This window comes from Oncorhynchus masou, chromosome 21 (genome assembly GCF_036934945.1).
Source record: "Oncorhynchus masou masou isolate Uvic2021 chromosome 21, UVic_Omas_1.1, whole genome shotgun sequence".
In the NCBI taxonomy this organism is placed as follows: Eukaryota; Metazoa; Chordata; class Actinopteri; order Salmoniformes; family Salmonidae; genus Oncorhynchus; species Oncorhynchus masou.
Window position 1 is genome coordinate 42,168,450 of NC_088232.1, and position 26,753 is coordinate 42,195,202.

A 26,753-nucleotide genomic window follows, 5' to 3' on the forward strand; every position below is an offset into this window, starting at 1 on the left:
AACATATATGTGGGAAATACTGTAGGTCAGATTATGACTCTGATATGCATATTTGGAACATGCATATTGCACATTACAGTGCCACACACATAGTTGTGATGAGCTTGTGTATGTAGATTCTGGAGGATATACAGTGATCCTTAGTAGAATGGACACCACAAAGACTACGACACAATGTACAGTGCCGGTATTCCACAGATTAAGGGCCACAATAATAGAAGCAACAACTGTGTGTAAACTCTAGATTTAAATACAGTATATAGCCCATCGATTATTGTGCATATACAGGATGTTCAGGACAGGACTCATTCTAAAGAATTACAAAAATCCGTGACCCTGACCCGGAAGTGCTTAGTTCTTCTTGCTGGCGTCACAGTGGTCTGGCTACCAGCCCCTGGTTAGCTAGATAACTAACTAGATAGTCTTGGGATGGCTGCAGAAAGAATCATATCCGCGGTTTCAGACTACCCAGAATTATATAACTCAACTTTGACTTCATATAGAGACCCGATAAAAAAATCGGATGCATGGAAGGCTGTGGGTAAACAACTGGGACTGAAAGGTATGGTCTGATTAACTAGCTAAGAACATTAGCATACATGTTGGCTAGCTAGCTAAGTTAACGTGAGTAATAATGTTAACGTTACTAGCTAAACTTGTTCTTCGCTAACGTTAGTTATTACGTTTGATACATCTGACTTGTGTAGACTAGCTTGCTATATTTTCTAGCGAACAACATTGTTCACACTGGGTTTAACTTCCAGGGCTATGCTAGCTAGCTACTGTTTGCCTGGTTAGTTTAATTGTTTGCGACCCTCAACTGTTCAACGTTCTTTATTGTCTTGCTAATTGCATTGGAATAGTTGGCTACGTTGTTGATTGCTTAGTAATGCTGATTGCCGTGGTCAATATACGGTGTGAAGTTAGTTAACCACAGGGGGCAGTGTGTCACGGTTCGTTTACTAGTTAACGTTAGCTAGCTAACTCATTAACTTTCTACCTAAGGTGAACCAGTTGAGTGGGCACTCGTGATTTGCACCACAAGTGTAATGCCAACAAAAATGTTGGCTGCTACACCAGCTGTTTAACGATGATTCGGTCAGTGTTAGTATAAGAATATAATCCAATGATTTAACTATGTCAACATTGGCGTAAGACTCATAGCTAGAGCAGTGCAAGCCATTTTATCCAGTGAAAACATAATTCTACACTATAGAGATGGGGGCTTTTACGCATCCCAGCTGTTTATGAATTTGCGTGGTTAGTCCAACACCATCCCTATCCCTCATCTTTAACCCATATCCAAGCTGGGCTAAGTGGAAGGTTGCAGTTGGGCAGAACAAAATACTATGTTTCAACTAACCAAATACTTAGAGGAGGTGGTGAACAAATTGGAAGACTACGTTTGTGGGAACACATGGCTCATCCAAATGACCATGCATAAAGCACTGGTATAGCCATAAGGGAAAGTTTAAGAACAGAAGAGAGACTACTGTCAACTTGGATATCCTCTTTTTATGTTCCAGAGGAAGATGCCCGAAAGAAATGGAGAAACCTGAGGGATGTGTTCACAAGGAAAGTGAAAGCAGATCGGATCCGTGGTGCCACAGGGAAGGCCCTAAAAAAATGGAGATATAGTGAGTTAATGGCATTTCTGATCCCATACATACAGCGAGGTAGAGGAACTGGCGGCAGCAATAGCACAGAGGAGTTTGATGATGGAAAAGATGACACAACTAGCACCTCTGACGTCCTGATTGATCTAGATGGAAGTGTGGTTGATACCAAGATGTCACCACCTTTGGACAACTTACATGAGATGACATGGAAAGATTCCTGGCAAACAGCTGGACAAGGAGACAATGAGGATGAGATGTTTTTCATGAGCCTACTCCCTCACCTCAAGCGGTTACCTTACAGGAAAAAGTGTGCAATTAAGCTGAAATTTCACCAACTTCTCCATGATGCTGAATTTGAGGACACCGACTAGCCTAACTGTACAGTAAATATATTTTGTATCAACGAGTTGGGACTTTCTTAAGACAGAACATTTTGTTGGAAATACATTTGATCAATTTCCATTTAGTTACCTTGAGAAAGTGTCCAATAGTGCTTCTTTGGAACCCCTCACCCCCCTCCACACACAAACCTTCCAAGTTTGAGCCCACTGGTGATGTTTCAGTGTGGTAGTGATAGACAGGAGGGGGCTGTAGTACTTAACCGGGCTAAGCTAGAAACATTACTTTTTGTTTAAAATGTTTTCTTTCTCCTAATATGTGGAAAGGGCTGCTTTTAGCCAAGACCCTTTATACATGTATTATATATACGAACACATGGAGATGGTTTGTTACTTAGAATTTTATTTGTAAAAAATATTGTAACAATGTTGGTCTGTTTAGTGTCACCTCTGGTCACATTCATACAGGCATAGCCAAGAGATGATGTTTGGGGGTGGGGGCTAAGTACGAGTAAAGGCCCAGTTCACTACTTTTATTTTCTTAGGGGGTGCTTCAGCACCACTACTTCCTGTGGCTATGCATACAGGTATGGATTTTGTTTGCTCCTGTAATACTTTAGTCTGGTTGTAAAAATAAAAACAGTTGAGTAAATGTTCTCCATGCTAGTGCAATAGTTGCTCTTTTGACAATTTATATTTTGTCTTTACTTTTTGAAGTTGGCTGTTTCATTCATGCATTTTAGAATGTTATTGAGCTTAATAAAAGTTGTGGTTAAATGCTGCCCCATTTTCACTAAGATGTTGATTCTGTATGTCAAGCAAGTTATGTATGCAATTTTTTAAAACTTAAATGTCTGTCAAATAAAAATCATTGAAAAGTTAAACCATTAATTTCCACTGCAAATGTAAAGTTTGGTAAGAAAATGACTGTGCTGTCATGTGTTTTTGTAACATTTTCAGTGGACATTAAGTAGTCCTTGTGCATAGAGTTGTGGTTTAACTTTGCATCACATGCATTATAAAGTGAAACATCGGCGTGTCCACATCAATGTGGAATTGCCCATATGCTACAGGTAACTGACAAAGGCAGTGTTTTGAGGGCTTTCGGCCAACATGTAACTTCAGCTCTTGGAGTATTTTAATCTTTGTAGTCATTAAGCATTTGACTAACTTAACTACCTGCAAATGAATAAGCAGTAATGGTTTTGATCCGCTGCCACAGCAGAGCATGTCATGTTCCACGTAGCCTTTTGCAAATCAAAACTAGGTGCACATGAGTTGTTTAAAGGATAATTATGCTGACTCCAGTTCTACTTAAATGTCATATCAAAACACTCTTAGTTCCAATTTCAATACTGTGAAATCCCACCAACATATGAGTGTGGCGCCAATTACTTTTCCATTGAGGCTAACTAGTTAGTGCCTGTGTAAAAAATCATGTTTGACACAAGAAATGTCAAACAAAGGGATGTTTTCTCTTCCCTTCTGTGCTAATTTAAACTAATGTTTGGTTTCAAAGAACGGCACTTGTTCCACTTGCCTGATCCAAAAGATATGAATGTTTTCCTTCTGTCACTTCATTTTTCTACACATCTCACCATCCCTCTGTTCTCAATATCGTTCCGTTTGTTTTGCACACCACACAATATACAGTCTGGCAGCAGGTAGCCTAGGGGTTAAGAGTGTTGTGCCAGTAAACAAAAGTTTGCTGGTTCAAATCCCTGAGCTATGTGAAAAATAATTTGATGTGCCCTTGAGCAAAGCACTTAACTCACTCTGGATAAGAGCATCTGCTAAATGACAAATGTAAAATGTTTCTTCCATTCGCTTTCAATTATTCAGTTTGATTTGCGCAGGTTGACTCCTAACCCATTATTTCTGCCGGGCGGGTGGGTTTAGTCATAAAATATTGGGTTTACGAAAGAGAAATGTCGTATAATCCATAAATATCATTCTTGTGTGATGTACAGTACCAGTCAAAAGTTTGGACACCTACTCATTTCAGGGTTTTTGTTTTACTATTTCCTATATTGTATAATAATAATAATAATAATAGTGAAGACAAAACTATAAAATAACACATAGGGATTCATGTAGTAACCAAAAAATAAGTAAAACAAATCCAAATATGTTATATTTAAGATTCTTCAAAGTAGCCACCCTTTGACAGCTTTGCACACTCCTAGCCTTCAATCAACCAGGTTCATGAGGTGGTCACCTGGAATGCATTTCAATTAACAGGTGTGCCTTAAATTCATTTGTGGAATTTCTTTCCTTAATGAGTTTGAGTCATTTGTGTTTTGACAAGGTAGGGGTGGTTTACAGAAGATGTTCTTTTACAAAATAGGACTAAGTCCATATTATAGAAAGAACAGCTCATAATTTAAGAGAAACGACAGTCAATTACGTTAAAACATTAACTTTGAACATTTCTTCAGGTGCTATCGCAAAACCATCAAGCGCTATGATGAAACTGGCTCTCATGAGGACCGCCACAGGAATGGAAGACCCAGAGTTACCTCTGCCACCAAGGTTAAGTTCATTAGAGTTAACTGCACCTCAGATTGCAGCCCAAATAAATAGTAACAGTAACAGACCCTCTTAACATCAACTGTTTAGGAGAGGCTGCGTGAATCAGGCCTTCATGGTCAAATTGCTGCAAATAAACCACTACTAAAGGACATCAATAATAAGAAGAGACTTGCTTGGGCCAAGAAATACAAGCAATGGATATTAGACTGGTGGAAATCTGTCCTTTGGTCTGATGAGTCCAAATATGAGATTTTTAGTTCCAACCGTCATGTCTTTGTGAGATGCAGAGTAGGTGAACAGATGATCTGCAGCTGTGTGGTTCCCACCGTGAAGCATGGAGGTGGGGGTGCGATGGTGCTTTTCTGGTAACACTGATTTATTTAGAATTCAAGGCACACTTAACCAGCATGGCTACCACAGCATTCTGCAGCAATAATCTTGTTTGCGCTTAGTGGGACTACCATTTGTTTTTCAACAAGACAATGATCCAACACACTTCCAGGCTGTGTAATGATTAGAAGGAGAGTGATGGAGTGCTGCATCATATGACCTGGCCTCCACAATCAATCACCCGACAACCCAATTGAGATGGTTTGGGATGAGTTGGACCGCAGAGTGAAGGAAAAGCAACCAACAAGTGCTCAGCATATGTGGGAACTCCTTCAAGACTGTTGGAAATGCATTCCAGGTGAAGCAGGTTGAGACAATGGCAAGTGTACAAAACTGTCATTAAGGCAACTTTGAAGAATGTTTAACACTTTTTTGGTTAATACATTTAATAGTTTTGATGTCTTCACTATTATATATTGTAGGAAATAAATAAAGAAAAACCACTGAATGAGGTGTCCAAACGTTTGACTAGAACTCTATGCATACATACAGTTGTCGTTTACATACACTTAGGTTGGAGTCATTAAAACTCGTTTTTAAACCACTCTACAAATTTGTTAACAAACTATAGTTTTGTCAAGTTGGTGAGGACATAACTTTGTGCACGACACAAGTCATTTTTCCAACAATTGTTTACAGGCAGATTATTTCACTTACAATTCCAGTGGGTCAGAAGTTTACATACAATAAGTTGACTGTGCCTTTAAACAGCTAGGAAAATTTGAGAAAATGTCATGGCTTTAGAAGCTTCTGATAGGCTAATTGACATTATTTGAGTCAATTGTGGATGTATTTCAAGGCCTACCTTCAAACTCAGTGCCTCCTTGCTTGACATGGGAAAAATCTAAAGAAATCAGCAAAGACCTCCACAAGTCTGGTTCATCCTTGGGAGCAATTTCCAAATGCCTGAAGGTACCACGTTCATCTGTACAAACAATAGTATGCAAGTATAAACACCATGTGACCAATTTATTTGCAAATTATACATTATTAAAATACAGTGGTGATCCTAACTGACCTAAGAAAGGGATTTTTTTTACAATGATTTAATGTCAGGAATTGTGAAAAACTGAGTTTAAATGTATTTGGCTAAGGTGTATGTAAACTTCCGACTTCAGCTGTACACTCAGCAAAAAAAGAAACGTCCTGCCAACTGCTTTTATTTTCAGCAGACATAACATGTGTAAATATTTGTATGAACATAAGATTCAACAACTGAGACAAACTGAACAAGTTCCAGACATGTGAATAACAAATCAAATATATTTTTTATTTCACCAGGTAGGACACTTGAGAACAAGTTCTCATTCACAACAGCAACCTGGCCAAGATAAAGCAAAGCAGTGTGACAAAAACAACAGAGTTACACATAAGTGTATAGTCAGTAACAATATAAAAATATATGTACAGTGTGTGCAAATGTAGAAGAGTAGGGAGGTAAGGCAATAAATAGGCCATAGAGGTGAAATAATTACAATTTAGCATTAACACTGGAGTGATGGATGTGCAGATGAAGATGTGCAAGTAGAGATACTGGGGTGCAAAAGAGCAAGAGGATAAATAACAATATGGGGAGGAGGTAGTTGGGTGGGCTATTTACAGATTGGCTGTGTACAGGTACAGTGATCAGTAAGCTGCTCTGACAGCTGATGCTTAAAGTTAGAGAGGGAGATATAAGACTCCAGCTTCAGTGATTTTTGCAATTCGTACCAGTCATTGGCATCAGAGAACTGGAAGTGAAATATACCTGCTGGAGTGCCTGTGTGTTGCTATGGTGACCAGTGAGTTGAGATAAGGCGCGGCTTTACCTAGCAAAGACTTATAGATGACCTGGATCCAGTGGGTTTGGCATCGACTATGTAGTGAGGGCCAGCCAATGAGAGCATACAAGTCACAGTGTTGGGTAGTACATGGGGCTTTGGTGACAAAACGGATGGCATTGTGATAGACTACATCCAGTTTGCTGAGTAGAGTGTTGGAGGCTATTTTGTAAATGACATCGGTGAAGTCAAGGATCAGTAGGATAGTCAGTTTTACAAGGGTATGTTTGGAGGTTTGTTAACACAGTGTCCAAAGAAGGGCCAGATGTATACAGAATGATGTTGTCTGAGTAGAGGTGGATCAGAGAATCACCGGCAACAAAATTGATATATACCGAGAAGAGTCCATCTGAGAATTGAGCCCTCTGTCACCGCCAGAGGTCCGGACAACAGGCCCTCCGATTTCACACACTGAACTCTGTCTGAGAAGTAGTTGGTGAACCAGGCGAGGCAGTAATTTGAGAAACCAGGGCTATTGAGTCTGCCGATAAGAATGTGGTGATTGATAGTCGAAAGCCTTGGCCAGGTCGATGAAGACGGCTGCAAAGTACTGTCTTTTATCGATGGCGGTTAGGATATCGTTTAGGACCTTGAATGTGGCTGAGGTGGACCCATGACCAGCTCAAAAAACAGATTTTTTAACCAGGTAGGCTAGTTGAGAACAAGTTGTCATTTACAACTGCGACCTGGCCAAGATAAAGCAAAGCAGTGCGACACAAACACAGAGATACACATGTAATAAACAAACATACAGTTATCGTGTCTTTGGCTATGCCGGATTAAGTGATATGACATGCTATTCTATAAAATAATTTCTCCGTAATTAATATTACCTGATTGAGCTAATCATGTAAATGTAATTAACTAGAGAGTCGGGGCACCACAAAATAATATTTAGAGCTGTTATCTTCCAAATAAACTCTTAAAGACCTAGTAATATTTTACATCAATAGCAGTCAATATTAATCGTAATCTTAATTCAGTCTCATCTGAAAGTTGTAAATTCTTGGTTATCTGTACGAACCCTGGCTAACAAGTTGGATCAGCAATACAAAATTTGGTTTATAATTACTAAATACTTAATTAATCACACAGAATTACACATGCACATAATTCAATCATAACTTGATTACAAATTACGTCATAAAGGAAAATGTCCATAGCGGACGGAACAGATATGACAGCTGGTTACACAAAAGAAAAGGGGCTGGGTTTGAGTGAAAGAGCGGGAAGACTGAGGAACAAAGGGCGAAGCTGTTCTATCGTAAATACAGTATCTTATGCATTCTAAATTACCGCCCATTTGGAAAAGGAAAATGCAATAAATATTTACTCTGAGCTGCGCGTCGGTAGGTTGGTGGTAGATGGAAGACCGTGTTGCCCAACCGAGTCCTTTGAAGAATGTCTCTGCTGGTAAATTAGATACGTTGTAGTAACGTCGTTGTGTGGTAGACGGGATACTCTTGTCTGTTCCTTCCTAACCTGCGTTTGCTATCTCAACGGCTAGGAGGTATCACTTCTGTAGTGAATAAGAGTTCAAAGTTCATACCATTCGCAACCAAAGCTCACGCTGATGTTGGCTTCGTTCTGTAGTTATTATCTGAACCATTCTGACATCAGACCGTCGTCCTCACATCCTCTGAATAGGTTATATTGTCGGCAAGGCTTTATATAGGAAGGGAGAGGAAGGGGTGTTTAAAAAGTTTTCTAGCCATTGTCCCTTCACAGGGGCGGGCCACTGATTGAGCAGAGCCCTATCTTATGAAAACCCAAATCTCACATTTTAGAAGCTAAAATCACATTTCATCCCATCACGAATCATTTCATATTCAAACATTTAAATTGAACAACAATTCCAAGTGAATCCGATAACTCTGATGTGTAGACTATCCACTGTAGAGTTTGTCATCTTATCATTGATGAGAATGTCTCAGATGACAACCGAACTGACATCATATTCATTAAGTACCACCGCATTGTTCATTGGTCGGATTACCAGAATCTATGTTAACCAAGGGTTTTGCAAATGTAATATCAGTAGGGTAGAGAGAGGAAAAAGGGGGAAATAGGTATTTATGACTGTCATAACCCTACCCACTGGCAAACATCATGACACAGTCAATAGAAAAAGTCTACACACAATGTGTACAAATGAGGTAGGATAAGGGAGGTACGGCAATAAATAGGCCATAGTTGCGAAATAATTACAGATTGCATAGTGGAGAAGGTACGGTGGGATTCTAAATGGTCAGTGATCTGTTTGTTAACTTGGCTTTTTTCTCAGCAGTAATTGCTGAGATCCTGATTGAAGACAGCAGAGGTGTATTTAGAGGACAAGTTGGACAGGATATCTATGAGGGTGCCTATGGTTACAGATTTAGGGTTGTACCCGGTAGGTTCCTTAATAATTTGTTTGAGATTGAGGGAATCTAGCTTTGATTGTAAGATGGACGGGGTGCATATCCCAGTTTAGGTCACCTAACAGTATGAAGGTTGATGGGGGACAATCAATTCACATATGGTGTCCAGGGCACAGCTGGGGGCTGAAGGGGATCTATAACAAGCGGCAATGGTGAGAGACTTATTTCTGGAAAGGTGGATTTTTGAAAGTGGAAGCTCGAACTGTTTGGGTATAGACCTGGATATTATGACAGGACTCTGCAGGGAATCTCTGCAGGAGATTGCAACTCCGCCCCCTTTGGCAGTTCTATCTTGTCGGACGATGTTATAGTTAGGGATGGAAATTTCAGGATTTTTGGTGGCCTTCCTAAGCCATGATTCAGACACTGCAAGGGCATTAGGGTTGGTGGAGTGTGCTAAAGCAGTGAATAAAACAAACTTAGGGAGGAGGCTTCTAATGTTAACATGCATGAAACTAGGGCTTTTACAGTTACAGAAGTCAACAAATGAGAGCGCCGGGAGAATGGAAGAGGAGCTAGGCGCTGCAGGGCCTGGATTAACCTCTAAATCACCAGAGGAACATAGGAGGAGTAGGATAAGGGTATGGCTAAAGGCTATAAGAACTGGTAGTCTAGTGCGTTTGGAACCGAAAGTAAAAGGAGCATATTTCTGGGCGTGGAAGAATAGATTCAAGGCATAATGTACAGACAAGGGTATGGTAGGATATGAGTACAGTGGAGGTAAACCAAGGCATTGAGTGACAATGAGAGGTTTTGTCTCTAGAGACACCAGTTAAGCCAGGTGAGGTCACCGCATGTGTGGGGGGGTGGAATAAAAGGGCTCTCTCAGGCATGTTGGGCAGGGCTGGGGGCTCTACAGTGAAATAAGATAATCATCACTAACCAAAACAGCAATAGACAAGGCACATTGACTTTAGGGAGAGGCATGTGTAGCCGAGTGATCATAGGGTCCAATGAGTAGCACTAGATGAGTCAAGGAGCTGTAGTTGCTACTATGCTAGGCGATCTGGAGACACGGCGATTCAGACAGCTAGCGGGCCGGGGCTAACAGATGGGCATCCGACGTTGCCAATTGGCAAAAGAGGTATTGTAGCCCAATAATTGACTGCTGGACCTCTTTGGCGAGCTGGGAGATGGGCCTAGCTCGAGGCTAGCTTGTGCTTGCTTCGGGACAGAGATGTTAGCCAGGAGTAGCCACTCGGATAGCAGCTTGCTAGCTGGGATGATCCGGTGTCAAGGTTCAGAGCTTGCGGTAGGAATTATGTGTCCCTGAACAGGGGGGGGGGGGGGTCAAAATCAAAAGTAACAGTCAGTATCTGGTGTGGCCACCAGCTGCATTAGGTACTGCAGTGCATCTCCTCCTCATGGACTGCACCAGATTTGCCAGTCCTTGCTGTGAGATGGTGCCCCACTCTTCCAAGGCAAATGCAAGTTCCCGGACATTTCTGGGGGGGTAATGGCCCTTGCCCTCACCCTCCGAACCAACAGGTCCCAGACGTGCTCAATGGGATTGAGATCCAGGCTCGTCGCTGGCCATGGCAGAACATTGACATTCCTGTCTTGCAGGAAATCACGCACAGAACGAGAAGTATGGCTGGTGGCATTGTCATGCTGGAGGGTCATGTCAGGATGAGCATGTCAGGATGAGCCTGCAGGAAGGGTACCACGAGGGAGGTGGTTGTCTTCTCTGTAACGCACAGTGTTGTGATTGCCTGCAATGACAACAAGCTCAGTCCGATGATGCTGTGACACGACAGACCCTCCACCTCCAAATCGATCCCGCTCCAGAGTACAGGCCTCGGTGTAACGCTCATTCCTTCGATGATAAACGCAAATCCGACCATCACCCCCAGTGAGACAAAACCGCGACTCGTCAGTAAAGAGCACTTTCTGCCAGTCCTGACTGCTCCAGTGACGGTGGGTTTGTGCCCATAGGCGATGTTGTTGCCGGTGATGTCTGGTGAGGACCTGCCTTACAACAGGCCTACAAGCACTCCGTCCAGCCTCTCTCAGCCTATTGTGGACAGTCTGAGCACTGATGGAGGGATTGTGCGTTCCTGGTGAAACTTGGGCAGTTGTTGTTGCCATCCTGTACCTGTCCCGCAGGTGTGATGTTCGGATGTACCGATCCTGTGCAGGTGTTGTTACACGCGGTCTGCCACTGCGAGGACGTTCTGCTCTTCTCCCTGTAGCACCGTCTTAGGCGTCTCACAGTATGGGCATAGCAATTAATTGCCCTGGCCACATCTGCAGTCCTCATGCCACCTTGCAGCATGCCTATGGCACGTTCATGCAGATGAGCAGGGACCCTGGGCATCTTTCTTTTGGTGTTGTTCAGAGTCAGTTTTCATAACTGTGACCTTAATTGCCTACCGTCTGAAAGCGTCTTAACGACCATTCCACAGGTGCATGTTCATTAATTGTTTATGGTTCATTGAACAAGCTTTTACAGTGAAGATCTGTTAAGTTATTTGAATATTTACAAATTATCTTTGAAAGACAGGGTCCTGAAAAAGGGACAAGCATACTTCCAAAGTTGTGGCAAAATGGTTAAGGACAACAAAGTCAAGGTATTGGAGTGGCCATCACAAAGCCCTGATCTCAATCCCATAGAACACTTGTGGGCAGAACAAAAAAAGCGTGTGAGCAAGGAGGCCTTCAAAGCCGACTCAGTTACACCAGCTCTGTCAGGAGGAATGGGCTGAAATTCACCCAACTTATTGTGGGAAGTTTATGGGAGGCTACCTGAAACATGTGATCCTAGTTAAACAATTTAAAAGGCAATGCTACCAAATACTAATTCAGTGTATGTAAACTTCTGACCCACTAGGAATGTGATGTGATGAAAGAAATAATAGCTGAAATAAATCTCTACTATTATTCTGACATTTCACAATCTTAAAATAAAGTGGTGATCCTAAAACAGGGAAATTCTATTAGGATTAAATGTCAGGAATTGTGAAAACTGAGTTTAAATGTATTTGGCTAAGGTGTATGTAAACTTCTGACTTCCACTGTATGCATTTTTACTACTCTAATTATGTTGGTATCCAGTTTCTAATAGCAATAAGGCACCTTGGGATTTAGTGGTATATGGCCAATGTACCACACCTCCTGGGGCCTTATTGCTTAAAACATACCACTGGTATGACAGAAAATTACATTGTGGTTGATAACCAGTTTATAATAGCGATAAGGCACCTCTGGGGTTTGTGGTATATGGCCAATATATCACGGCTAAGGGCTGTATCCAGACACTCTGCGCTGAGTCGGGCGTAAGATCATCCCTTAGCTGTGGTATATTGGCCATATACCACACCTCCTCGGGTCTTATTGCTGAATTGATCTGCTGTTCTATCACCAGTGGAATGTCATCCCTGGGGGCAGGTTTGGAGGGGGGGGGGTGAAATTGATGTGGCAGTTTCACCATTAAAATCGGCAGTTCTGTTAACGTGATTTCCACATTTTTATTCATGACATTTCCACAGAGGTCGCAGTGGTGTAAAACTACTTTAAAGTACCCCTTAAGTAGTTTTGGTGGGTATCTGTACTTGACTATTTATACTCCACTACATTCCTAAAGAAAATATATTTTTTTTACTCCATACATTTTCCCTGACACCCAAAAGTACTAATTACATTTTGAATGCTTAGCAGGACAGGAAAATGGTCTAATTCACGTCCCAGTCATCCCTACTGCCTCTGATCTGGCAGACTCACTAAACACAAATGCTTTGTTTGTAAAGGATGGTGTGTTGAAGTGTGCTCCTGGCTATCTGTAAAAAAAATGTAACCTCCAATATCATGCCATCTGGTTTGCTAAATTAAAGGAATTAGAAATGAATACTTAATTTTGTTAAAGTAGTTTTTTGCGATTACATTTACTGTTGATACTTAAGTACATTTAAAACCGAATACTTTTACTCTTACTGAAGTAGGATTGTCCTGGGCAACTTTAATTTTTACTTGAGTCATTTTCTTTTAAAGTATCTTTACTTTTACTCAAGTATGTCTATTGGGTACTTTTTCCACCACTGTGAGGTCGATATAACACTGAAATTGTGAAAATTATGATAATGCCGTTTTTGTACAAGAGTCCTTTGAAGAAATTGTCTGGAATTTCAGCCTGTTCAGGTAGGATGGACCTTTTGGCCCACATGTCACAATGTGATCTTATTATAATAGACCAATGACTGTTCATCTGGGTAAAGGCTCCAGACCATCCTATCAGCCAATCAGGCCTATGTATATCAATATCTTCACATTCATTTCCTAACACCCACAAGATCAGACTGAGCATTTCAAACACCAAAGGAGGCTCAGGTAAATAAATTAAACATGGAGTTTTCATTAAATTAACACTGATCTATTCAACAGAGTGGTGATTTAAAAATACAATTACAAAGACTGAATGGGGCATTTAAGGATTCCAGCTTTAACACCCCAATACACTAGTTAACACTGCTTTTGTAAAGACGACTTAGAAATTGCACTTCATCCGACATTGCTTGAAATTCAAAGTAATGTGTACGTTTCTGCACCACCTCTGCCTGCAACCTGGAATTTCTTGCAAACGAAACAGCACTTGTTACAATAATGTAATCAAAGCTCACTAAATTAAATGTATCACACACACACACAAATCAGCTTTTAGGAACACTCAAGGCCAGAGGGACAAAAGTGAAGAAAAATAAATTCAGGGTTAAAGAGCATTTAATAACTTTATGAATGTTTGGTACGAAAACCATACAAATTATTCATAGTAGATTACTATTGAGCTGCATAGGAAATCATATTATAACCACATGGAATGTTCGATTAAACTGTCATTAATAAAAAATTATACATCTGTTAAGCCAAATCAGTTTTGTATAGCATAAGTTTAAGCATAACAATGTTTAGCTATAATAACTCTACATCAACCACTAACATTGAATTGGTTCAATAGCTTTGACTACTGCATGATGTTTTCTGGTGTTTCTTTTAAATTACAAAGTTGTGCAAAGTCCTTCTTGCAGTCCGAGCAACAGTAAAGCTTTTCTCCAGAGTGAACACGCTTGTGTTCTTTTAATACTGAAAAGATATTTCAACATTCAAGGTAGTGGTAGGACTTCTCTCCAGTCTGCACACACCAATGTTGCACTAGGTGAATCATTTGCCACAGTCAGAGCAGCGGTGTGGTTTTATTCCAGTGTGTTGTATCGGATGACACTTCAAATTAGAGGACTGGGGAAAACACTTCCCACAGTCTTTACACATGTAAGGCTTCTCACCACTGTGAACCCTGTAATGCATTTTCAACTGACGTGATAATGCAAAACCCTTTCCACAACCAAGACATTTCAGACTTCTCTCCAGTATGCAAATACTTATGACTTCAGGCCTGATGTGGTGACATTTTACCACAGTTGGAGCATTGGAACCGTTTTTCGCCAATAGGCTTGGGTGTGTGTTTGGTTTTCCAAACCGGCCACAGGAATAAGGCTGATTGTCTCTATGGAATACCAAGTCCACCTTCAAGCAAGATTTTGATATAAATAACATTCCACATTCAGAGCAGCATTACAGTTTCTCCCTAGTATGCATGCGCTGGTGGGTCCATAAGTTAGCCAGTTGGGAAAATGTTTTCCCACAGTCAGAGCAACTGTACGGTTTCTCTCCACTGTGCACTCTATTGTGTGTTTTCAGAAGAAAAGTTGATATAAATCTCTTCCCACAGACAGTGCAGTGGTGGGGCTTCTCTCCTGTGTGTGACATTTTGTGTAACCTTAATCCTCCTTTGGAGGCAAAGGTCTTCTTACACTGACCACATGCTACTCTTTCTCCAGTATGCGTGTGCTCATGCTTTCTCAAGTCTCCCAGGCCCTTGAACTTCTTCTCACACTTAGAGCAGTGGTAAGGTCTCTCTCCTGTATGCACCCTTGTATGACCAGTAATTTCATGCAAGGTTTTGAAGCTCTTGTCACAATGAATGCAGTTATAAGGTTTCTCCCCAGTGTGTATTCGCATGTGCCTCACCAAGGGACCTGAAGAGGAGAAGGCTGCATCACAGAAAGTGCAGTGGTAGGGCCTCTCTCCAGTGTGTATCCGCATGTGTACCAAAAGATGTGCCTTTATGGTAAAGCCCTTCCCACAATGAGAGCATGGAAAAGGTCTTTCACCAGTATGTGACCGCTGGTGTGCTTGTACAGAGGATGCTGCAGAAAATCTCTTTCCACAGTCAGGGCAAGAGTAAGGCTTCTCCCCAGAATGAATGCGCTGGTGTATTTTAAGATTACTGAGACTGGAGAATGTTGTCCCACAGTCACGACACTGGTAAGGTTTCTCTCCAGTGTGCGTCCTCTGATGAGACTTTAAACTTGAAGCTGACTTGAATCTCTTATTACAGGCTGCACAGTGGTAGGGCTTCTCTCCAGTATGATTCATTTGATGATACTTCAGGCCCGCCGATGAGCTGAAACTCTTCTCACAATCAGGGCAAGAATAAGGTTTCTCTCCATTATGAGTAAGCTGGTGAGATTTCAATGCCTCGGATCTGGCAAATCCTTGCCCACAGTCAGAGCACTGGTATGGCTTCTCACCAGTATGGATTCTTCTGTGTCTTTTCATAAGTCCTGCCGTAGTGAAGCCTCTCCCACAGTCAGGACAGGGGTATCGCTTCTCAGCGGTATGAGTTCGCCGATGTTTATTCAGATAACGTTGTGTTATAAAGTTCTTTCCACAGTCAGGGCAGCTAAAGGGTTTTTCTCCCATGTGTCTTAGCTGATGTTCTCGTAGGCTTCCCATGTGCTTAAAATTCTTCCCACATTCAGAGCACGAGTAAGGTTTTTCTCCCGTATGAACTGTCCGATGAACTCTCAAAGCACTTAAGATAGAAAAGTACTTTCCACAGTCAGAGCAGTGGTAGGACTTTCCTTTGTGCACTTTCTGATGATTCCTTAAATCTTGATAATCACTAAAACTTTTCCCACACTGTTTACAGTGGTGCATCTTAATCGTGAAAAATGTTTGTTGTTGTTTAGGCTTTACTGATGTAGAGAAGCTCTCTCTGTTCTTCGGCTGTTTGCGGCTAGGGCTCCGTCCTGTGTGATTGAAACAGTCTTGGGTTAGATAAAAGAACAGATCAATGTCTTAGAAAGTTTAATTAAAGACAGATTAAATCAAGAAAATCAAGCCAGGTCGATAAATCCAAAACTGTATTAGGATATTTAAATCTGACAGTATTTAGTCCAGGATTAAAGGGAAACTGGTTTTTCAACGTCATCTTCATTATCTCCAGCACAATACCAGTTAACATGTGAAAACAGCACATTTCTAAGTTTTGTAGAGAAGTTCTACCCCGGTGACATCAAAGGTTAAGACACTGTCATGGAAATTCTACCTAAGGACACTCAAAGCCAATCTTAAATTAATAAATTGTTCTGATCTGAAGTGAGCTCTCCAAAGGCGTTCCCTATATACGGCTACATAAAAACCAACCAACATGATTTATTGGCTCCATCTCCTATCTTAACTTAAAGAACATATTCTGTGCATTCTGCAAAATGGTCCTAAAGACCCCCCCCCCCCCTCATATCTTTAACAAGCACAAGCAAAAACCAAGGTTTGATTGTTTATGACGCAAAAGACAAGATTAACATTTTCAAGTCTGTCTCTTCACACAAGAAAATTTCCTTCACAACTTGCCAAACACCATGAGATTTGCGATGATGTGGGGAGCAGGAATATACCCTCCCTTGGGCTAGAAACCTTTTGCAGGATTTGAAAAGAACTTTTAATCTTACCTTATGTCACAGAGAAGCATGTTTTGGGGAGTCTTATCTTTTTAACCACAAACACCTTTCTCATATGAAGACATTGGTTTGGTGCTGGAATTGATCAAAGCAGGTTAAAAAGTGGAGTCTCTGTCCTTTAATCTGTGTTCATGAAAGAGGCCTACAGTGACCAACAATGTTGCAAAAACATGTTACTATATATTAGGGCTGGGCGGTATACAGTATTTTATGATACTGTATTGATACAGGGACCAGTTTGGGTTTTTACATTACCTTCTATACTGGAATTTGAATGTTTGGTTTGTTAAATGTGATACGCCATGTGTAATATCAATTTTTATAGTTTACTTCACTACTTGAGTCATGTCTCTTCGATCTTTCTCTTCTTGCCACTTTCCACACATACCTAGCCACGCCCCGTCACCCAAGGAGCACATTTGATGTTCCTCAGCAACAAGACATTTGCATGCAGTCTGCATGGTCAATGCAGCACATGCAACAATGTTGATGACAACAATGCTGTTTTCACTTTGCTTTTTAATATAAATCCACTAGCATTCTATAGACATACCTCCACCCTACCTGACACCCTAGACCCACTCCAATTTGCTTACCGCCCCAATAGGTCCACAGACGACGCAATCGCCATCACACTGCCCTAACCCATCTGGACAAGAGAAATACCCATGTAAGAATACTGTTAATCGAATACAGCTCAGCATTTAACACCTCCAAACTCGTCATTAAGCTCTAACCTTGGGTCTCGACCCCGCCCTGTGCAACTGGGTCCTGGACTTCCTGATGGGCCGCCCCCAGGTGGTGAGGGAAGGTAACATCTCCACCCCGCTGATCCTCAACACTGGGTCCCCACAATGGTGCGTTCTGAGCCCTCTCCTGTACTCCCTGTTCACCCACGACTGCGTGGCCATGCACGCCTCCAACTCAATCATCAAGTTTGCAGACGACACTAGTGGTAGGCTTGATTACCAACAATGACGAAACGGCCTACAGGGAGGGGGTGAGGGCCCTCGGAGTGTGGTGTCAGGAAAATAACCTCATACTCAATGTCAACAAAACAATGGAGATGATTGTGAACTTCAGGGAACAGCAGAGGGAACAGCCCCCTATTCACATTGACGGGACAGTAGTGGAGAGTTAAGTTCCTCGGCGTACACATCACGGACAAACTGAATTGGTCCACCCACACAGACGCTGTGGTGAAGAAGCCGCAGCAGCGCCTCTTCAACCTCAGGAGGCTGAAGAAATTTGGCTGGTCACCAAAAACTCAAACTTTTACAGATGCACAATCGAGAGCATCCTGTCGGGCTATCACCGCCTGGTACGGGAGCTGCTCCGCCCATAACTGGAAGGCTCTCTAGGGGGTAGTGAGGTCTGCATAACAACACCGGGTGCAAACTACCTGCCCTCCAGGACACCTTCACCACCCGATGTCACAGGAAGGCCAAAAAGATCAAGGACAACAACCACCCAAGCCATTGCCTGTTCACCCCGCTATCATCCAGAAGGTGAGGTCAGTACAGGTGCATCAAAGCAGGGACCGAGAGACTGAAAAACAGCTTCTATCAAGGCCATTAGACTTAACTTCTCTGGGATAGGGGGCAGCATTTGGAATTTTGGATGAAAAGCATGCCCAATTTCAACTGCCTGCTACTCATCCCCAGAAGAGAAGATATGCATATTATTAGTAGATTTGGATAGAAAACGCTGAAGTTTCTAAAACTGTTTGAATCGTGTCTGTGAGTATAACAGAACTTATGTAGCAGGCGAAACCCCGAGGACAAACCATTCAGAATTTTGTTTTGTTTTTTTGGTCACCCTCTTTTCAATGAGGTTTCATTGGGAATCCAGATTTCTAAGGGACTTGCTTGCAGTTCCTACCGCTTCCACTGGATGTCACCAGTCTTTAGAAATTGGTTGGGGTTATTCCTTTGTGTAATGAAGTACTGCCATCTTGAACGAGGGTCACTTCATGTGTACTGTTTGATAGAGGTGCGTGACCAGAAAGCATGCTTGAGATTGTTTTTTTCCTGTATTGAACACAGATCATCCCATCTTCAATTTTATATCAACTTTATATTTTATATATATAAAAAAATACTGTACTTTTTACTCAATACATTTCCCTGACCCCTAAAAGGACAGGAAAATGGTCCAATTCATGCATTTGTCAAGATATATATTTTTTTACACCTTTATTTAACTCGGCAAGTCAGTTAGGAACAAATTCTTATTTTCAATGACGGCCTTGTTCTGGGGAGAAAAAAAAACAGATTTTTTCCTTGTCAGCTCGAGGATTTGATTTTGCAACCTTTCGGTTACTAGTCCAACGCTCTAACCACTAATAGTGTCTAACCAAACTGGATTAAATTTACATTTCTAGGGGCCTCCCGAGTGGCGCAGTGGTCTCGGGCACTGCAGTGCCACCAGAGACTCTGGGTTCGAGCCCAGGCTCTGTCGCAGCCGGCCACGACCAGGAGGCCCATGGGGCGACGCACAATTGGCCAAGTGTTGTCCGGGTTAGGCCGGTAGGGATATCCTTGTCTCATCGCGCACTAGTGACTCCTGTGGCGGGTCGGGCGCAGTGCGTGCTAACCAGGTGCCCAGTGTTTCCTCTGACACATTGGTGCGGCTGGATTCCGGGTTGGAGGCGCGCTGTGTTAAGAAGCAGTGCAGCTTGGTTCCTTCGTCTCTCCCGAACCCGTACGTCGATCTCCGAGATAGAATTGTGACGAGTAATATCTGGGGAAGGGTAGAAAACAATGTCTAGTGTTGAATGTTTACAAGAGCATGGTGGTCTTCGTCATATGGAACTACCCAGACTCTGCCTAGAGCTGACCGTCTGAGCAACAAGGACCTTGGTCAGGGAGGTGACCAAGAACCCAATGGCTGATATGGGAGAAACTGCCAGAAGTACAATAGTCTCTACAGCACTTTAAGGGAGAGTGGCCAGACGGAGGCCACTCCTGAGAAAAAGGCACATGACAGAACACAGTTTGCAAAAAGGTACGTGAGACAGATCACAAGGCATTTTGTCCCATTCCTCATGACATGGCTGGTGTAACTGAGTCAGATTTGTAAGCCTCATTGCTCGCACATGCTTTTTCAGTTCTTCCCACAATTCTTTTAGGATTGAGGTCAGGGCTTTGTGATAGCCACTCCAATACCTTGACTTTGTTGTCCTTAAGACATTTTGACAACTTTGGAAGTATGGGGTCATTGCCCATTTGGGACCAAGCTTTAACTTCCTGACTGATGTCTTCAGAGGTTGCGTCAATATATCCACATAATTTTCCTCATGATGCCATCTATTTTGTTAAGTGCACCAGTCCCTCCTGCAGCAAAGCACCCCCACAACATGATTTTGCCACCCCCGTGCTTCACGGTTGGGATGGTGTTCTTCGGTTTGCAAGCCTCCCCTTTCTCTTCCAAACATAACGATAGTCATTATGCTCAAATAGTTCTATTTTTGTTTCATCATACCAGAGGACATTTCTCCAAAAAGTACAATCTTTGTCCCCATGTGCAGTTGCAAACCGTAGTCTGGCTTTCTTATGGCGGTTTTGGAGTAGTGGCTTCTTCCTTGCTGAGCGGCCTTTCAGGTTATGTCGATATAGGACTCATTTTACTGTGGATGTAGATACTTTAGTACCCGTTTCCTTCAGCATCTTCACAAGGTCCTTTGCTGTTGTACTGGGATTTATTTGCACTTTTCGCACCAATGTACATTCATCTCTAGGAGACAGAACGCATCTCCTTCCTGAGCCGTATGACGGCTGCGTGGTCCCATGGTGTTTATACTTGTTAATCTGTACAAACAATAGTAGACGTGGTACCTTCAGGCTTTTGGAAATTGCTCCCAAGGATGAACCAGACTTGTGGAGGTCTTGGCTGATTTCTTTTGATTTTCCCATGATGTCAAGCAAAGAGGCACTGGGTTTGAAGGTAGGCCTTGAAATACATTCACAGGTACACCTCCAATTGACTCAAATGATGTCAATTAGCCTATCAGAAGCTTCTAAAGCCATGACATATTCTGGAATTTTCCAAGCTGTTTAAAGGCACAGTCAACTTATTGTATGTAAACTTCTGACCCACTGGAATTGTGATACAGTGAATTAAAAGTGAAATCTGTCTGTAAACAATTGTTGGAAAAATGACTTGTGTCATGTCATGTCTTGCACAAAGTAGATGTCCTAACAGACTTGCCAAAACTATCATTTGTGGAGTGGTTGAAAAATAAGTTAATGACTCCAACCTAAGTCTATGTAAACTTCCGACTTCAACTGTCTATGGGATTAAGAAATTTGGCTTAATTAATTTGATTCATATTATGGTGTTTCTATTCCGAGAAAAACGAAACCCTCGGGGGTTTCCTTTAGGATGGCATGGAAAATATGGTGCTGTACAACGTGACGGTCAGAAGAAAGCTACATCATAATAGGATTCTGAATTGTTTCCATCATTAGACAACTTTGTTCCAATATTTCTGTAAATCAGTGATATTTATTCCCATAGTAATTCGTTATGGATCCATAACTAAATCAACACCTGCATTTTGAAAGACTTTTTATAATTATTTTATTAACAAAATCATAAAGAAGCTTATGAAGAAATACAGTACTGTACAGTATATGCTTTTACATTTGGAAGCATTTAAAGCATTTTGAAGATATAAGCCACCTGCATTTGTTTATTAGGCTACTGTGCAGTGTGACAAGTAAACATAGCCTACAGTACATACTGTAGTAAACATGGGAAAGTGCCTAATTCCTTACATAAGGGAGAGCAGGCCATGTCCAGACTTTCTCAGTGACCACAAGTACTCATTAACTCTGTCTTCAATGCCAGTCATGGACAGAAATGTCTGAGACAGTATTAATGAACACCCGGAGGTTCACTGGTAAGCCATATTTGCCTTGGGATCCATCCCAGTTTTCTGTGCCAACTCGTGGTCTCTCTCTTCGGTTACACATCAGCATAACGGCACTAGCCACTGTTCACCTATTGATTGCGCTGTGAATAATGCCAAGTTTGTTTTTAAAATTTAACCTTTGTTTAAACTAGGCAAGTCAGGTAAGAACAAATTCTTATTTACAACTGTCTACCCCGGCCAAACCCGGATGACGCTGGGTCAATTGTTCACCACCTTATGCCAATCCCAATCACGGTCGGATGTGATACAGCCTGTATTCGAACCAGGGACTGTAGTAAAACCTCTTGCACAGAGATGCAGTGCCTTAGACCGCTGCGACACTCAGGAGCCATGACCAATTAATATATATTTTTCCCCCCAGAACATTAACCATCTGTAGGTAGATACAAATGATTTGTTGCAGGTTGGGGAGGGGGGGTCAAACCTAGTTCGGCTATTAGACAGTTCTTTAGTAAAGTTTGAAAAAAGCTTGTGAAAAACAAATAATAATACTTTTCCCCTTTCCACATGTTAAAGATTCCAATTGATAGTGTTTTTAGCCAGTCGGCCACAACCCCAATTAATACATTTGGGCACAGTCGATAGCGTGCTGTACTTCAGACCAGAATGTTGAGGGTTTGAAACCGGACGCAAAACGAATTTGTCCAACGATAACAGCCTGTGATGTATGGGCGTAATCGGAGTTTGACAGCCGTCAAACTCAAACATCAAGCATATCACATGTCAAGGGATGACTACAACACAAACCCAGCTACCTGGGGGGTGAACATTGTAACATTCGAGCAATAATGTCTTGGAGTTGAGTCTGGATATTCAAATTATACACACATGCTGTGATCACAACATTCCAAGATCAGAATGACAGTTTTATCACAGCGATTCAATAAAAGTGGATAAAGCTAAATGATTACATCCTACAAGGTTTTTCAATCCCATTGTGAAGTATTCAACAATACAGTTGGTTTGTCTACACAGGCAAATAATTATCCTCTAAATCCAAAGGAGTTCATCTGAATACAAGGTCATTCAATATCTGATGACTTGCTTGTTGTTTTTGCTATATGTGTTATCACTGGCGGGGATGTAGACAGTATAGGCCTATTCTCAGAACATGTACTTTAGAATCTTCAAACATGCTTATGTTGCAATACTGTTACGACACCAAAGCTTGTACGAACATGTTGATCACAGGGCCGTAGCCAGGGTCTGAGTTTTAGTGAGGTCCAAATATAGATATTTAAGTTAAAGCTCATTTACTGCATTTCTATACAATTTAAAAACTCTTCTGTTACCAGAAACATGTGAACAAATATGTTTGCTTTACAGATTTACAGCTATTTTCCTGAAATTCTACACATTTTGCCATGACTTATGCCATGTTAATATGATATCTTAGTGAGAGTGACTAACAAAATTAAATGGGGGGCCCCCTTGGAGGTCAGTGTCCTGCGTGCCCAGCCAGTAATTCGCCCATTATTACAACAAGGTAAGATAGCTTTTAAAAAATGTTAACAGACATGGACTAATTGAGTGACTGTCAGTGAGCGACATAACAAGAGGAAAACTGCTGATGCACAACCAAGTTTCAAAATTGCACTTTGTATATTCTACTATTCTAACTATCAACAGTAAGTTGAGAACCCAACAGTTCCCCCAAAACTATTCATTAGATTTTTTGTTCTGAAAAATGACTGAGGTCCGGACATCGGTTTCCTCATATGTAGCTACAGCCCTGGTTGAGCATATATTTTGTGTATAGCTGCATCTAGCCTAACACGCACACCACACCGGCCATGTTGAGTGACCGAGAGTTGCTAAATAAATGTGCACATACATCAAATCATTTTAAAACACACTGCTCACATGCATTAACGAGCATCTTCATAGCTTGGTTCTATTGGAGATGCACCACAAGTCGCCTCCTTACTGGATATCAGGAAGATGCAAACCCACATGGGTTTAACTAACTAAAAACTAGGTTTGCCTTTTTATCTGTGGATTAATTATCAGAGTGGAGGAACACACTTGTGTGACTCCTGGTAAGATCTCTACAAAGAACCAGCTAATAAGTGGACCACATGCATGTCAGATAAAATAACTCAATGTTCCTTAACTCTTCTTGAACTGCACTGTTTGACTGCAGCGGTTAGCAACAGCTGTATCGATCTGCCCCTAAATTAATATACTTGATTCACAATCGATTTTGGTAATTTAACTTGCGTATCATGATTAGAGCTCGACCGATTATTCGGAATGGCCGATTAATTAGGGTCGATTTCAAGTTTTCATAACAATCGGTAATCGGCATTTATGGACACCAATCATGGCATTGCACTCCACGACGAGACTGCGTGGCAGGCTGACTACCTGTTATGCGAGTGCAGCAAGGAGCCAAGGTAAGGTGCTAGCTAGCATTAAACTTATCTTGTAAAACACAATCAATCTTAACATTATCACTAGTTAACTACACATTGTTGATAATTTTACTAGTTTATCTAGCATGTCCTGCGTTGCGGTGTCTGTTAATTTATCATTGAATTACAGCGTACTTCACCAAACGGGTGATTTAACAAGCGCACCCACTGTCGTTGCACCAATGTGTACCTAACTAACCATAAACATCAACGTCTTTCTTAAAATCAATACACAAGTGTATATTTTTAAACCTGCATATTTAGTTAATATTGCCTGCTAACATGAATTTCTTTTAACTAGGGAAATTGTGTCACTTCTCTTGCATTCTAGAGTCAGGGTATATGCAGCAGTTTGAGCCGCCTGGCTCGTTGCGAACTGTGTGAAGACCATTTCTTTCTAACAAACACAACCAACTTCGACAAACGGGCGATGATTTAACAAAAGCGCATTTGCGAAAAAAGCACAATCGTTGCACGAATGTACCTAACCATAAACATTAATGCCTTTCTTATAAATCAATACACAGAAGTAAATATTTTTTAAACCTGCATATTTAGTTAAGAAATTCAGGTTAGCAGGCAATAAACTAGGGAAATTGTGTCACTTCTCTTGCGTTCATTGCACGTAGAGTCAGGGTATATGCAACAGTTTAGGCTGCCTGGCTTGTTGCGAACTAATTTGCCAGAATTTTACGTAATTATGGCATAACAATGAAGGTTGTGCAATGTAACAGCAATATTTAGACTTATGGATGCCACAGAACGGTTGGGGCGGATGAATCAGAATTAGTTGGGTAACATAGATAATTAAGATGTTTTAGTTGCATAATATGCTTACGTGAGATACTTGTCATTAGAATGTATCACTTTGGACTAGTGTTGGCAATTGCACTTTTCCCTCAGCTAGGGCTCAGTCACTTGGGGCCCAGAGAGGGGAGAGGTCAGGCTTGTCTTTCACATGTCCCTGGTGCTATGCAGAATATCAGAAAGGGAGAGGACAGAATGGAACATTGTCTTCATATGTGAATGTGTCTTTACCCATTCTTAAACCATGTGAAGGGAAGGCGTGATTCATGGGAAACCAATTACTTGTCTCCACAATGTCTGTGCGCAAGTCACTCCCCTCAGTGAGCTTGTCCAGGAGTGGGGTCAAGAGGGGGTTTACTTGAGAATCTAAAGTTGACAATTGATATATGCATTGGATTAGTTTGTGTTTTTGTACTATGAAGTACAAGGAACGAGATTAGAACCTCATCTTAGGGACCAAACTGAATGATAATGTATAGCGAATGCTATCTGGCTATAGGATACTCCTCTCTCAAGTATAAGTCTTTCTTTGTGACCAGTTCCTAAATATGTGGTTTGTCGTGTCAAAGGAGGGTGGATCTTTGCTATAAAAGATCTCAGTAGCCATTGTGTTGACACTCAACGGTTCATTAGAAATGGCAAATCGTTGAAAGTCAAGTGCTAATTCAGATGTAGTTTAAGTATAACTGACTGGTGTGTGAAGTTTGTCTCTCTCCTCATGTGGTAATACGGTTCCGTATTTCACTGAAATAATAAACATTTTGTTTTTTTACAATGATAAGTGATTGATATGGTCAAATCCGGAAAATAAGGCACATTGTGTATTATATTATAATTAAGTCTATGATTTGATAGAGCAGTCTGACTGAGCGGTGGTAGGCAGCACCAGGCTCATAAGCATTCATTCAAACAGCACTTTACTGCGTTTGCCATCAGCTCGTCGCAATGCTTCAAGCATTGCACTGTTTATGACTTCAAGCCTATCAACTCCCGAGATTAGGCTGGCAATACGAAAGTACCTATTAAACATCCAATAGTCAAAGTAATATGAAATACAAATGGTATAGAGGGAACGGTTGGTGCGGATGAATCAGAATTAGTTGGGTAACATAGGCCGTCATTGAAAATAAGAATTTGTTCTTAACTGACTTGCCTAGTTAAATAAAGGCAAAAAAAAATACAAAATTAGTCCTATTATAACTACAATCTAAAACTTCTTACCTGGGAATATTGAACACTCATGTTAAAAGGAACCACCAGCTTTAATATGTTCTCATGTTCTGAGCAAGAAACTTAAACGTTAGCTTTTTTTACATGGCACATATTGCACTTCTGTTTTTGCATTATTTAAACCAAATTGAACATGTTTCATTATTTATTTGAGACCAAATTGATTTTATTGATGTATTATATTAAGTTAAAAGTGTTCATTGTTCATTCAGTATTGTACTAATTATCATTATTACAAATATATATATAAAAAAATCTGCCAATTAATAGGCACCGGCTTTTTTTGGTCCTCCAATAATCGGTATCGGCGTTGAAAAATCATGGTCGGTCGACCTCTAGTCATGATCATGTCTGATGGGGACAGACAAAATCAACATGTGCACGATGACACGCGCATGGCCTGTGTAGTCAGCATGCAATTACTCTTGAAAAAAACAATATGCAATCAACTTAT

At 41.3% G+C, this 26,753-nt stretch overlaps 2 protein-coding genes across 4 annotated transcripts in view; one reads left to right on the forward strand and one right to left on the reverse strand.

Moving 5' to 3' along the window:
• Positions 1-26,753, reverse strand: part of LOC135508374 (gastrula zinc finger protein XlCGF57.1-like) — a 39,067-nt gene that overhangs the window by 252 nt on the left and 12,062 nt on the right. Inside the window, exon 4 of one of the 3 annotated variants that reach the window (XM_064928512.1) lies at positions 13,815-16,201. The exons of 1 other annotated variant lie outside the window; for it this stretch is intronic. In XM_064928512.1, coding sequence (XP_064784584.1) covers positions 14,682-16,201 — 1,520 coding nt within the window. In that variant the 3' untranslated portion in view covers positions 13,815-14,681. Of the gene's footprint in view, positions 1-13,814; positions 16,202-16,707; positions 19,655-26,753 lie in introns of those variants that run through there. One more of the 3 variants, XM_064928513.1, reaches the window with a different exon arrangement.
• On the forward strand, positions 168-2,884 carry LOC135508376 (transcription factor Adf-1-like). The gene is made up of 2 exons (XM_064928515.1): positions 168-562; positions 1,527-2,884. Exons 1-2 carry the CDS (start codon positions 430-432, stop codon positions 1,988-1,990), a joined length of 597 nt encoding a protein of 198 aa, XP_064784587.1. The 5' UTR covers positions 168-429; the 3' UTR covers positions 1,991-2,884.

Excerpts from the sequence above, each read along its gene's own strand:
- LOC135508376 (XM_064928515.1), top strand. The coding sequence starts at position 430 with ATGGCTGCAGAAAGAATCATATCCGCGGTTTCAGACTACCCAGAATTA. Across the intron at positions 563-1,526 it reads TAAACAACTGGGACTGAAAG|AGGAAGATGCCCGAAAGAAA; the intron begins GTATGGTCTGAT and ends TTTATGTTCCAG.